Here is a 14543-nt window from a genome sequence, read left to right on the forward strand (position 1 = left end):
GATCAATCTCACAACTATCTAGTAATCATTACTTCAATGCTGTTAACAAATGTCATTGCTATAATATTATTTGTGCTATAATAGCGATTGACTGTATTGCTTTTTGCATATTGTTAAACAACATTCTAAGTCTGCTAACATTTCCTAATAACATTTTACGAATTTCAGTTTTAAAAAAATCACAATCTTTATTGCGGGACTTTTATTTTGAAGGAAAATCGCAGAGGTCACGACCTTATTCTTTCTAGGTCTTGTTTATTCGTACTGGCGGAATGGAGGTGAAGCGAAGTAGCGGCATCATTGATCTATAATAAGAGGTGGACCCTTTCCTCTACTTCATTATAAATATGATTTTATTTAATGAGGTGATGTTTTGCAGTGCTACCAGGAGGGGGCAGTGTGACACAACAACCAGGTTTGGCAGAAGGACTCCAGACCAGTGGTTTCCAACCTGTGGTCCTTGGGGGTGGTGCAGGTGGTCCTCAATTACTTTTAGATTGTAGTATTTTATTATTCAAAAATAATAACAGTTGGGAGTATTAATGGTATTATAATCAATTTTACATTCCTTTTCACAATGCAACTAGTTTATAATAATAGACCTTTACAGGCTTTGTTACATTTACATCTATTGATAGAATTTGACCAGCAATATATTTGATGTGAAAAAAGAACAGCGACTCCGTGAATGGTGGTCCTCAAGAGCTTTGGACGGTGATTTGATGGTCTCCAGAATGGGAAAGTTTGGGAACCGCTGAGCTAGACAGTCACATCTGTGTGGTAACATGATAGGATGGAAAACCAATGATATACAATGATTCTGCAAACCCAAAACAGACTGATTATAATGTATAGTATATGACGTTACATTGAACTAATCACAGTAATCAGAGACCAACTCACACACATTATATACAAAGACACACACAAACACACAAAATACATTCCTAGGTGAAGAAGTGTCTTAGTCCACAGACTAGGAGACAGGCCTCAGCGTCTTCAGATTAGGTGAAGAAGTGTCTTAGTCCACAGACTAGGAGACAGGCCTCAGCGTCTTCAGATTAGGTGTCTTAGTCCACAGACTAGGAGACAGGCCTCAGCGTCTTCAGATTAGGTGAAGAAGTGTCTTAGTCCACAGACTAGGAGACAGGCCTCAGCGTCTTCAGATTAGGTGAAGAAGAGTCTTAGTCCACAGACTAGGAGACAGGCCTCAGCGTCTTCAGATTAGGTGAAGAAGTGTCTTAGTCCACAGACTAGGAGACAGGCCTCAGCGTCTTCAGATTAGGTGAAGAAGTGTCTTAGTCCACAGACTAGGAGACAGGCCTCAGCGTCTTCAGATTAGGTGAAGAAGTGTCTTAGTCCACAGACTAGGAGACAGGCCTCAGCGTCTTCAGATTAGGTGAAGAAGTGTTAGTCCACAGACTAGGAGACAGGCCTCAGCGTCTTCAGATTAGGTTCTATAAGAAAGAGGATGGAGGAGAAGGGAAGAGAGAGATCAGAAAGTATGGAGGAGAAGGGGAGAGAGAGATCAGAAAGTATGGAGGAGAAGGGAAGAGAGATCAGAAAGTATGGAGGAGAAGGGAAGAGAGAGATCAGAAAGTATGGAGAAGAAGGGAAGAGAGAGATCAGAAAGTATGGAGGAGAAGGGAAGAGAGAGATCAGAAAGTATGGAGGAGAAGGGAAGAGAGAGATCAGAAAGTATGGAGGAGAAGGGAAGAGAGAGATCAGAAAGTATGGAGGAGAAGGAGGAGTTCCACCTGAGATAATGATGTGATGATGGTCCTATGATGTAACTACAATAAGATAACAGTCATTTATTACAGACAGAAACACAAAAACATGCTTCCATTCTGGAAAAACAGTTCCTCTTTGATCTATGGTAGCTGTGTTTTTATTTGACCTATATTTTAATCATTACACATATTCAAGGGAGGGAGCAATGAAAACTGTCTTACCTAGATTCACTCAAGTCCTTAACAATATGGTTTTCATGTTCAACGAGAGCTTTGAGACAAGCTCCCGTCACTTCTGGTCCTTTGGGGATGACTGCTTTCAGTAGTTTTCTCATTCGGTCCTGTTCAGTTGTTTCAGCTGTTATTCTGGAGTGCTCTTCTTCACCAATCATGTTCTTTGACCACAGATCATCTGCTATTGGCATTGAGTTTTTGGTTCGCTGAATTAGTTTAGCCCAGTGTTTCTTCAGAAACTCCTCAGCAGGAATGTCAGGGACTGTTAATGCTGAAGGGGGGGTCAATTAAATTAATATGGCTTTAGGGTTAACAGCAGCTGTTTCTACATCTTCCAGTCTCTCCAGTTATCATTCCTCTGATAGTCATTTATTGTATAGAGCCGACTCCAGGGTTGTGGTCAATTCCAATTAAAGTCAGTCAATTTAAAATAGAAAATTGAAATAATAATTATTCCTGTTAGGTTTATTGAGAAGTCATTGAAAATAGATTATTAATGTTTTATCAACAATCTACTCAGAATCCTCTAATGTCAAAGTGGAAATGTCCCCCATACATTCAACATCTGGAAGGTCCCTCAGTCAAGTGTTGCATTTCAAGCACAGATTCAACTATATACAAAGACCAGGGATCTTTTAGAAAGCCTCATAAAGAAGGGCAGTGATTGGTAGATGGGTAACAATAACAAATCAGACATTGAATCTCTCTTTAAGCATGGTCAAGTTAATAATTATCCTGTGGGTGATGTATTAAACCACCCAGACACATCAAAGATACAGTCGTCCTTCTGAACTGAGCTGCAGGACAGGAAGGAAACTGCTTAATGATGTCACCATGAGGCATTGGTGATTTTAAAACAGTTAACGAGTTCAATGTCTGTGATGGGAGAAAACTGAGGATGGATCAACAACATTGTAGTGACTCCACAATAATGACTTAAATGACAGAGTGAACAGAAGAATACAAAATATACAGAATAAAAAAATATTCCAAAACAGAAATACCTTATCGAAATAAGTATTCAGACCCTTTGCTATGAGACTTGAAATTGAGCTCAGGTGCATCCTGTTTCCATTGATCATCCTTGAGATGTTTGAACAACTTGATTGGAGTCCACCTGTGGTAAATTTAATTGATTGGACATGTTTGGGAAGGAACACACCTGTCTATATAAGGTCCCACAGTTGACAGTGCATGTCAGAGCAAAAACCAAGCCATGAGGTCGAAGGAATTGTCCGTAGAGCTCCGAGACAGGATTGTGTCGAGGCCCAGATCTGGGGAAGGGTACCGAAACAGTTCTGCAGCATTGAAGGTATCCAAGAACACAGTGGCCTCTATCATTCTTAAATGGAAGAAGTTTAGACCCACCGAAACTCTTCCTGAGCTGGCCGCCCGGCCAAACTGAGCAATCGGGGGAGAAGGCCTTGGTCAGGGAGGTGACCAAGAACCTGATGGTCACTCTGAAAGAGCTCCAGAGTTCCTCTGTGGAGATGCGAGAACCTTCCAGAAGGACAACCATCTCTGCATCACTCCACCAATCAGGCCTTTATGGTAGAGTGGCCAGACGGAAGCCACTCCTTAGTAAAAGGCACATGACAGCCCGCTTTGAATTTGCCAAAAGGCACCAAAAAGACTCTCAGACCATGAGAAACAAGATTCTCTGGTCTGATGAAACCAAGATTGAACTCTTTGGCCTGAATGCCAAGCGTCACATCTGGAAGAACCCTGGCACCATCCCTACGGTGAAGCATGGTGGTGGCAGCATCATGCTGGGGGGATGTTTTTCAGCGGCAGGGACTGGGAGACTAGTCAGGATCGAGGGAAAGATGAATGGAGCAAAGTACAGAGAGATCCTTGATGAACCTGCTCCAGAGCGCTCAGGACCTCAGACTGGGGCGAAGGTTCACCTTCCAACAGGACAACGACCCTAAGCACACAGACAAGACAACGCAGGAGTGGCTTCGGGACAAGTCTCTGAATGTCCTTGAGTGGCCCAGCCAGAGCCCGGACTTGAACCTGATCGAACATCTCTGGAGAGACCTGAAAATAGCTGTGCAGCAACGCTCCCCATCCAACCTGACAGAGCTTGAGAGGATCTGCAGAGAAGAATGGGAGAAACTCCCCAAATACAGGTGTGCCAAGCTTGTAGCATCATGCCCAAGAAGAATTGATGCTGTAATCGCTGCCAAAGGTGCTTCAACAAAGTACTGAGTAAAGGGTCTGAATACTTATGTAAATGTGATATTTCAGGGTTTTTTTTATATATACATTTGCAACAATGTCTAAAAACCTGTTTTTGCTTTGTCATTATGGGGTATTTTGTGTAGATTGATGAGGGGGAAAAAACGATTTTATCAATTTTATAATAAGGCTGTAACGTAACAAAATGTGGAACAATTCAAGGGGTCTGAATACTTTCTGAATGCACTGTAACTCATGTTTACTTACTTGTTGAATTGGTGGCAGTGATGTATTCATCTGAAAGATAAATAAAATGAGGTTATATCACTCTAAATAGCATCTGTTACAAAAGTACAAAGTTATGATTGACATATGCTCCTACCTTGTGATACCACTTCTTTCCATGCAATCCTCTCATCATCACCGAATAATTCCATCTCAATGTCAACCCCTGTCATTTTCACAACCGCCCTGAAAAAGCTTGGTGTGGAGTCTCTATGTATGAGATGAATCTTCTGGAGAGAGATGGAGAGAGCGAGAGAGAGATTGCTTGCAATGTAAACATATGTTTCCCATGCCAATAAAGCCATGTGAATTGAGAGCCATCGAGCGAGAGAGAGCAATGGATAGAAATGTGACTTAAAATGTCAGATTCATGTTCTTAGTCTACTAAAACTGTACCGGTGGATTGATGTAGGTAGAACAGGGAATGTTCAGTCTGAAGTAACTATTCAGTTTGAAGGCCTGCTCCGGTCTTGAGATGAGAACCCTTGAAGACCCTTGAGACTTTTCCTGTTGTTCCACAGCCTGCGAAACGAGCCATGAAATACACAGCCAGTCAATGTATAGTCTTATTCAAACATTATTCAGAAAACTAGCAACAAACTATTATCTTCATGTTATGAGTGTCAACATAAACCGTACCACTGCTTAGTTAAGGTCACCTCTAAAAGAATGGTACCTCACCTGTATTTGGCTGGGGTTTCTGGGGAACAGGTATAGGCGTGGAATTAGTGTTTGCTTTTTCACTGTCAGATAGAGCATCAGCTCACAGTGGACATCTATGTTCCGCGAAAAGATATAGCTCAGTATAACAGAGATAACTGAGAACTTGGGATGGAGAATCTTAGCATGGAATCTGGTGACCTCATGCACTTCCTCAACAGACACTCCATGTTCCTCTACATGAAAAATCTTCATCTCATTCCTCAGGGAAGGGTTGGTCCCTGAACAACACAATAAAAAGGAGACAGAAAGACAAATATTGTATTATTCAAACAACTAAAACACAAAGAATATGCGGTACCAGATCACAGTAAACTCAAACTCCCAGAATATAATAATAAGCCATTTAGCAGACGCTTTTATCCAAAGCGACTTACAGTCATGCGTGCATACATTTTTGTGTATGGGTGGTCCCGGGGATCGAACCCACTACCTTGGCGTTACAAGCGCCGTGCTCTACCAGCTGAGCTACAGAGGACCATATTAATTTATTCATTCAGGAAGTGAAACTCAGTTACATGGAAATGTCTTTCTGAATACTATGTCTATATGGTTTTACCTAAACAGACAAAGTGTGGCAGATGAACTTCCTCCAGTTCACCTAACTCCATAGTGATGTCCAGCAATGGACCACCTTGTCCGTACTGCATGTCTTTCAGAAGGTGACTGTAGGGATACCAGTTCCTGAAGTGATACTTCAGAATGACATCTCTGTCACACACCCAGCGGAGCCCAGACACTGTGCACTCATAACGCCCTTTGGGTGTCCTGTGCCTGAGGGCAACAACAAGATATGGTAGAGAGGGTCAATCGTCAACTGGAGAGGTTGGATTAGAAGCCTATTCCCAAAGGTAATGGGGAAATACACTAGCAAGTGGAATGAAATGTTAAAAGTAGTTATTTTACCTGAACATTTTCACTCCCTGGACAGTGGAAGTCAAGGGTTCAATCTGAAGCCACTGTGTGGAGTCCTGAACAAGGACAAGCATGTCAGTTATACATATTGGGCCAGTTTCCTGGACACAGATTGAGTCTAGTGCTGGACTTAAAGCATGATCAATGGAAGTTTCAATAGAAAGTTATTTAAGGTCCAAGACTAGGCTTAATCTGTGTCTGGGAAACTGGGCCATTAACCAAAGTAACTAATCTAATGTATTTATTCAATGTTACATGGAATGCTGGTGATTGATCCAATTAAACTGTCTAATGACAAAATATGACAACAGCTAAAATCCTGCATGCCTACAAGCAGAACACAGGACTGTCTATATCCCAGTATGAATGGTTGGTCAGTACACACCTGGCTTTCAGACTGTGTTTATATTACTAAAGCAGAACACAGGACCGTCTATATCCCAGTATGAATGGTTGGTCAGTACACACCTGGCTTTCAGACTGTGTTTATATTACTAAAGCAGAACACAGGACTGTCTATATCCCAGTATGAATGGTTGGTCAGTACACACCTGGCTTTCAGACTGTGTTTATATTACTAAAGCAGAACACAGGACTGTCTATATCCCAGTATGAATGGTTGGTCAGTACACACCTGGCTTTCAGACTGTGCCTGACTCCTGAAGGTATGTAAAAGTGAGAATTGACATTATGACTTACCTCAACATGGTCACAAGTCTCACAGCTCTGAGGAATCCCTGAAGTCAAAAGTAGTTGTTATTTAAAACGGACAATCTCATGTAATAATGAATTAATAAATATTAAACAGACTTGTAATAAAAATGAATGTAAGTGAGCAACAGTCTCATTAGCACACATTAGTGTTATATTAATGAATGTTTGTGGAAGCAGGAAACAACATGGTTCTGGTCCATGTTTTGGAGATGTTGGGGGCCTGATTTCTGGTAGATCCCAGGATGAGAGCTTAACGGTAGAGTCAGCTAAATGATGTTGTACGAGCAGCACCGCAGATATTGTGATGAGCAAGATGCCTGACTTCTCTCTCACACACAGTATCTGCCCAGGTGCACGGGTTCTCTTCACTCTCTTACAGCGTGGTAGCCACGGGACCAAAACAGAGGAGTTTAGCATCGTGCTCCAACGCCCTTAGATGTTGTAGAAATTGACCCACTATGCTGTTTACTTTGTGCATCTACATCATATTGCTGACTCTACCTTTAAGTTTGTTTTGACCAAATAGATCATGATTGTGTTCCTTGCCTGGGACTCAAGAACGCTTTAATCGTATTTTGATGTTAAAACAATGATCAGTTAACACTCACATATCTGGTCTCTGGTGTTCTCAGGTCCAGGCTTGATACAACACTCTCCACCATGGTCTCTGGTGTTGGGAAAGCAGATGGATAGACTGTGATTAAACTAAATACAACTTATAAAGGCTTTATATAGCATACATACAGTCTTCATAAGCAATACAAATGGTGTATAAAGGGTGACAGAACAGCTCCCTATGTAGGGTGCATTGCCTAATGTGACATAACACTATGTCAACTTCCATGAAGTCAATACTGATGGTGACATTACAGGTGACATTGTTTATCTTGATGAAAGCCCCTAGAGACGTGAAGTCACCAGGTATCATTTTAACAGGTTCTGATGCCCTCTTGTGGTTAGAGTGAAACTGACACTACAGTGAGACATAGGAGAGGAAACATCTGTACATCCAACAGAACACATTAAAAACACACCACCACCACTAATCTAACTGTCTGTAGGTCCAACAGAACACATTAAAACACACCACTACTACTAATCTAACTGTCTGTAGGTCCAACAGAACACATTAAAACACACCACTACTACTAATCTAACTGTCTGTAGGTCCAACAGAACACATTAAAACACACCACTGCTACTAATCTAACTGTCTGTAGGTCCAACAGAACACATTAAAACACACCACCACTACTAATCTAACTGTCTGTAGGTCCACCAGAACACATTAAAACAAACCACTACTACTAATCTAATTGTAGGAATGATTCCAGAGGAAAACACATGATAAAACATTGCTATGACTCACCTTTGAATGTGTTGGTCATCTATCTGACACAGGGTCACTGAGGAGGAGGAGGAAACCCCAAACCCAGGATAGAGGGGTTCAGTGAATGTGGTGTGTTCTGTGTAAAGGTGTGTCAGTGTACCAGAGGAGGACACACTATAGAAGGACAAAGTACCAGCTGGCCAGTCCAGATACACTCCAACGCTGTTAGAAACAGGACCAGGGATGGATCTGATGACTCCAGCATGGTAAAAGTGATAACCACTGTCATAGCAGAATAAACACCAGGACTTCCTATTGGCTCCAATCCAACTGTCATCCTCCATCTCTCCCTTCCTCTGCATTCCTTTGTACACCACACCAATATGAGAAATGTCACCATCCTTCTCCACCTCCCAGTAATAACGAGATCCAGATAAGACTTCTCTGCAGAGAACTTGGGGATGATGGTCAAATCTGTCTGGATGGTCTTCATAATGCTGCTTCTCCTCCACCCGTGTCACCTTCCTGTTCCCCTCAGACAGTATCAGGTGTGGGTTTGCTGTATTTGGGTCCAGGTTGATATGACAGGCATCTGTAGACAAAAGGAGAGTTTAATCAAACCACATCTTCATATAAAATGTTGTTTTGTAGGTAGAGAACAAGTATTGATTAGTTACTATATCACTATGGTTCTGAATATGTAGTTAATTAGGATTGAAGAGACTTACATTTCCTCACCCCTGATTTCAGCCTGAACTCTCCACCATGATCCACACTGTAGGAGAAACAGGTTATTGACTGACAAAGACCTAATACAGCAGTCAACATTTAAACCATATTGTTGTGTTCTGGTGCACTATCCAAGTTCATTACTAGAGACATACAGGTATTCTGTCCTACATACTGCATACAGAACAGAGTACAATTCATTACTAGAGACATACAGGTATTCTATCCAACCTACTCCATTCAGAACAGAGTACAATTCATTACTAGAGACATACAGGTATTCTAGCCTACCTACTGCATACAGAACAGAGTACAATTCCAACAGGATATCAGAGATGCAGAAGAAGAGTATTAATGTGGTGATGATGTATGCTGTGTTGGAGTGCTAAGCCTGCTGGGTAAACGTCTCCTGTATTCTACCATCATGTCCTCATGTTACTGAACCTACTACACTACATAGGACACAACCACTGCTCACACTATTAGGACATCTATTCTGACTTACTTCAGCTTCATCAGTTTATCTGTGGGATCCACCAGAGCAGCTGAAAGCAGTCCCCCTGCAGAGTCTCCTGGGTGATTGTAGCTCAGGTCCATCTCTCAAAGGTGGGAGGGGTTTGACCTCAGAGCTGAAGACAGAGCAGCACAGCCCTCCTCTGTGACCAGACAGCCAGACAGCCTACAGAGAGACACAACAGCTGTCTAGGTTGGTGGACTGGTGTCAATCATCTTGTAGGACACTCATACATTTGTCCATTACACAAACATTGTGATGAAACATCAGATGTTCAGAGTATTTGTTTTACTAAGCTCAGTACCGACCTGACTGAAACAGCTGTACATACCCCAGTGTGTGTAGTTTACAGTCTGGATCCTCCAGTCCAGCAGACAGCAGTGTAACTCCTGAGTCCTGCAGGTCATTGTCTCTCAGCTCCAGTTGTTTCAGTTGTGAGTTGGGTGAACTCAGGACTGAGGCCAGATCTGAACAGCAACCCTCTGTCAGACCACACTGACCTAGACTAGAGGACAGAAGAGCACATGATTAACAAATGTCTGAAACATCCACATAATAAGTCATACTGAAGAAAGTTAACTCACACTAGTGTCTGTATGTTGCAGAGTGTACTGGTTAGTCCAACACAGAGCAGCTCCACTCCTCTGTCTCCCAGGTCATTGTATCTGAGGTCCAGTTCTCTCAGGGGGGAGTTTGGTGTCTGCAGAGCTGAAGCCAGAGTCTCACAGGATTCATATGTGAGGTCACAGCGATCCAGTCTGGAGAGAGGAGATCATCTGTTAGATATACAAATCCTTCAGAATAATGATACTGTATACATCAACTCAATAACAGAACTTACAGTGCTCTCTTGCAGGTTTTCACTACCGGCCGCAACCTCTGATAACCTTCCTCTGATGTGGTGTATGTCTTCAGGTCAAACTCCTCCAGCACCTCCTCTGACATCAGTAACAGGTAGGCCAGGGCTGAACATTGGTCAGGTTTTAGTCTTGTTTCTGAAAGAGTTCCTGATCGCAGGGAGGTTTGCATTTCTTCAACTAGAGAGTTGGCACCAAGTTCATTCAGACAGTGGAACAAGTTGATGATCCTTTCTGGTGAGGATTCCCATTTGATGTTGTCTGAAAGGTACCTGACTGTTCTCTCAACTGTTTCCTCATTGCTCTGTGTTGTACTTCCTGTCTGTGTCAGAAGGCCTCGTAACAGATTCTGATTGGACTCCAGTGAGAGACCCAGAAGGAAGCGGAGGAACAGGTCCAGGTGTCCATTCTCACTCTTCAAGGCCTGGTCCACTGCTCTCCTGTGTAAGTCAAACAACTGGATTGACTCCTCCTCTTCATGTAAAATGTAAATGTAATCCTCACTAGTGGTGGAAAAAACATTTTCCTTCTTGTCCAGACATGATTCTAAAGCATGCACTGCTGCTAGAAACTCCTGAATGCTCAGATGCACAAAGCTGTAGACCTTGTCTTGGTACAGCCCAGATTCTTCTTTAAAGATCTCTGTACACAATGCTGAGTACTCTGATGCCTCTGTGACATCAAGGCCACACTCTCTCAGGTCCTCCTCATAGAAGATCAGGTTGCCCTTCTGCAGCTGTTGGAAAGCCAGCTTTGCCAGTTTCAGGATCATCTCTTTGTCTGACTGAGACAGTTCCTTTGGGTTTGTCTCTGTGGCTTTGTTGTACTTCTTGTTCTTCACAATGATTTGGATGAGCGTGAAGTGTGAGTACATCTGGGTCAGAGTTTTGGGGACTTCATCCTTCTCTGCCTCTTTCAGCATCATCTCAAGGACAGTGGCTGATATCCAACAGAAGACTGGCATGTGGCACATGATGTGGAGGCTCCTTGATGTCTTCATGTGTTTGATGATTTCATTGGCCAGATTCTGATCTGTGATTTTCTTCCTGAAGTACTCCTCCTTCTGTGGATCATTGAACCCTCGTACCTCTGTCACCTGGTCAACACACTCAGGTGGGATCTGATTGGCTGCTGCAGGCCGTGAGGTTATCCAGAGGAGAGCAGAGGGAAGCAGATTCCCCTTGATGAGGTTTGTCAGCAGCACGTCCACTGAGGTTGGCTTCGTGACATCACAGCACCTCTCATTGTTTTTGAAGTCTAGAGGAAGTCGACACTCATCCAGACCATCAAAAATGAAAACAGTTTTGGTTTCACCATCTTCAATGTTGTCAATCTCTTTCAGCTCTGAGAAGTAGTGGGAAAGAAGTTGCATCAGACTGTATTGGTCCTTTTTCAGGTTCAGATCACGGAAAGGAAGAGGAAACATGAAATGAACGTCCTGATTTGCTTTTCCCTCTGCCCAGTCAAGGATGACCTTCTGCACAGAGACTGTTTTTCCAATGCCAGCGATTCCTTTTGTCAGCACAGTTCTGATAGGTTTGTCTTGTCCAGCTAAAGGCTTGAAGATGTCATTGCATTTGATTGGTGTCTCTTGTGTGGTTTGTTTCTTGGATGCCATCTCTATCTGTCTCACCTCATGTTCATAATTGACCCCTCCACTTCCACCCTCTGTGATGTAGAGCTCTGTGTAGATGTCCTTTAACAGACTTCCATGGTGTCCAATTCCTTCAGATATGTGTTGATACTTGTGTTTCAGTTTAGCCTTAATGTCTTGTTGGACTGTCAGAAGAGTTTGACCTGTAGGAAAACAATGAGAGTTGGGACTCATAAGTTTGTGTGTGTGTGTGTGTGTGTGTGTGTTAGAGGGGCCTTTGTCCTGTTCTTTGTAATATTGTATGAACCACAGTCTTACTTCTTCTGTCCAGAAGGTTGTGTGTGATCTTTAATGCATCCTCACTGTCCAAACTCTCCACTTCCTTATTGTCATCTGGTAATGGTTCCTGGCTGAAAGCAGGTGGCTGATCACTCTTCATTGATAGCAGGCTGGGGGCAGGTGACTCTGCTCTGGGCTTCTGGACACTGAACATAACAGGGAGGCAGATCACCTCATCAATATCTCATCAATACCTCATCTACATCATTTCAACAAGTGTATAGCTGAACTCATAGAAGTCCTAATGTTTCTTTATAAAGCTACAGTCTGCAATTGGTAAATCAGTGTTGGCCTTTTAAATGAATGATATAGGCCTACATTTGATGTAATTTGTGAACACTTTTCTCTTCATTAGTTTGATATTTTTAAGAGAACTGTATATTTTACAATAAAACTCTTACCTCTTAGAACTGGTGTCTTGAGTCATTTTAGAGGCAGTGGTCCCCTCCTCTCTCTCCCCAGGGAGACTCATTTTAGAGGCAGTGGTCCCCTCCTCTCTCTCCCCAGAGAGACTCATTTTAGAGGCAGTGGTCCCCTCCTCTCTCTCCCCAGAGAGACTCATTTTTGAGTCACAGCTCACTTAGCTACACTAAGAAATAACAGAACAGTCAATATTTCCGAACATTAACAATGACAACACTTTTACTGTCTGTGGTCAAAGTTCAAACAGAGACTTCATGTTGCATTTAAACATGCACAGTCCAATGTGTTATTAATTTGATTTGATTTGACTTGGATCCCCATTAGCTGACTCCATAACAACAGCTAGTCTACCTGGTTGGATCCCCATTAGCTGAGTCCATAACAACAGCTAGTCTACCTGGTTGGATCTCCATTAGCTGAATCCATAACAACAGCTAGTCTACCTGGTTGGATCCCCATTAGCTGAGTCCATAACAACAGCTCGTCTACCTGGTTGGATCCCCATTAGCTGACTCCATAACAACAGCTAGTCTACCTGGTTGGATCCCCATTAGCTGACTCCATAACAACAGCTAGTCTACCTGGTTGGATCCCCATTAGCTGACTCCATAACAACAGCTAGTCTACCTGGTTGGATCCCCATTAGCTGACTCCATAACAACAGCTAGTCTACCTGGTTGGATCCCCATTAGCTGACTCGATAACAACAGCTAGTCTACCTGGTTGGATCCCCATTAGCTGACTCCATAACAACAGCTAGTCTACCTGGTTGGATCCCCATTAGCTGACTCCATAACAACAGCTAGTCTACCTGGTTGGATCCCCATTAGCTGACTCCATAACAACAGCTAGTCTACCTGGTAGGATCCCCATTAGCTGACTCCATAACAACAGCTAGTCTACCTGGTTGGATCCTCATTAGCTGACTCCATAACAACAGCTAGTCTACCTGGTAGGATCCCCATTAGCTGACTCCATAACACCTGGGGTCCACACACAACTAAAAGACATTACAGACATCGACTTTCCAGTTGACATTGAAAGACGGTAGTAGACATTATAAAACATTTACCAAGTAGACATTACAGCCAGTTAAAATAGCTGACAGGTATTTCTTCCTAACCCTTTAAGAGAATACAGCCTACACACCACTGTTTCTTGTTCTGGTTTAGTAGTAGCCTACAAGGTGACACGCATTGCTTTGTTTTGGGCAATTCTATGGTTACGGAATTACACTGAGACTCAGATTTATCCCTTTAAAATGTATCCCAAACAAAAAGCATTTATTTTCTAAGTTTAGCTTTGGTTTTACTATTACAACAACTGTATATGCACAAGGACTCGTTCAAACAATTTACACAGAAACTGGAAGAACTGCAGATGCAAAGTTTGGTAACAGAGTTACAGTAAATTCTCCCTCAGTTTTTTATGCGACCACGTTTTCTAAAAACAAAAGATTTCTTCAGAAAAAAATGGGGTGTCAGCTATGACATGACACCTTGAGTTTGAAAAAAATATATTTTGGTTATTGAACTACAGTAAGTGAAGTGGATTTACACCCGGTAACAGAATTACGGTAAAGGAATTTCATCATGGGTCCCTGATCTGTACTACACAGAAATGCATAAAGATGATATGAATGTAATTCTCTTCATGTTGATGTATCCTAACTAGGTACACAAAGGTAGAAATAAGCACAATCATCCTGTTGCATTTATGGCTATTATTCTACCCCCAAACAAGGCCGAATTTGGTTGGTCCGGACCAGACCAAATCTAACCGAATCATAGACGTCTACGCATCGCGAAAAAGAATTGTCAAAATACAATCATTATCATTGATACACACTTTTTTATAACTTGTTTAGGTCATTGAAGTTCAGACTGGAGTATTTTATTCATAAAAAAATTAATTATATATTTATATATATAATTTTTTTTTACTCAGACACCCGTGACCCATTCAAAACCTCCCG

The 14543-nt window shown here is 42.3% G+C and overlaps 2 protein-coding genes across 2 annotated transcripts; both read right to left on the reverse strand.

The window, feature by feature from the left end:
• Positions 1 to 1422: 1422 nt before the first annotated feature.
• On the reverse strand, positions 1423 to 7418 carry LOC121562568 (NACHT, LRR and PYD domains-containing protein 1 homolog). Its single transcript, XM_045215266.1, has 10 exons — positions 7391 to 7418; positions 6768 to 6805; positions 6060 to 6124; positions 5713 to 5927; positions 5115 to 5374; positions 4830 to 4955; positions 4531 to 4663; positions 4416 to 4445; positions 1956 to 2238; positions 1423 to 1457 (listed from the first exon to the last, which is right to left on the reverse strand). The coding sequence occupies exons 3-10, from the start codon at positions 6065 to 6067 to the stop codon at positions 1451 to 1453; spliced, it is 1062 nt and encodes a 353-aa protein (XP_045071201.1). The 5' UTR covers positions 6068 to 6124; positions 6768 to 6805; positions 7391 to 7418; the 3' UTR covers positions 1423 to 1450.
• A 701-nt stretch (positions 7419 to 8119) lies between these two features.
• LOC123484696 (protein NLRC3-like) lies at positions 8120 to 12630 on the reverse strand. The gene is given in 8 exon segments (XM_045215261.1): positions 8120 to 8704; positions 8841 to 8887; positions 9347 to 9520; positions 9687 to 9860; positions 9940 to 10113; positions 10197 to 12009; positions 12125 to 12291; positions 12547 to 12630. Coding segments are annotated over 8 exon segments (3177 nt in total). The 5' UTR covers positions 12618 to 12630; the 3' UTR covers positions 8120 to 8147.
• Between the last annotated feature and the right edge of the window lie 1913 nt (positions 12631 to 14543).

Source organism: Coregonus clupeaformis, unplaced genomic scaffold (genome assembly GCF_020615455.1).
Source record: "Coregonus clupeaformis isolate EN_2021a unplaced genomic scaffold, ASM2061545v1 scaf0411, whole genome shotgun sequence".
NCBI classification, from domain to species: domain Eukaryota; kingdom Metazoa; phylum Chordata; class Actinopteri; order Salmoniformes; family Salmonidae; genus Coregonus; species Coregonus clupeaformis.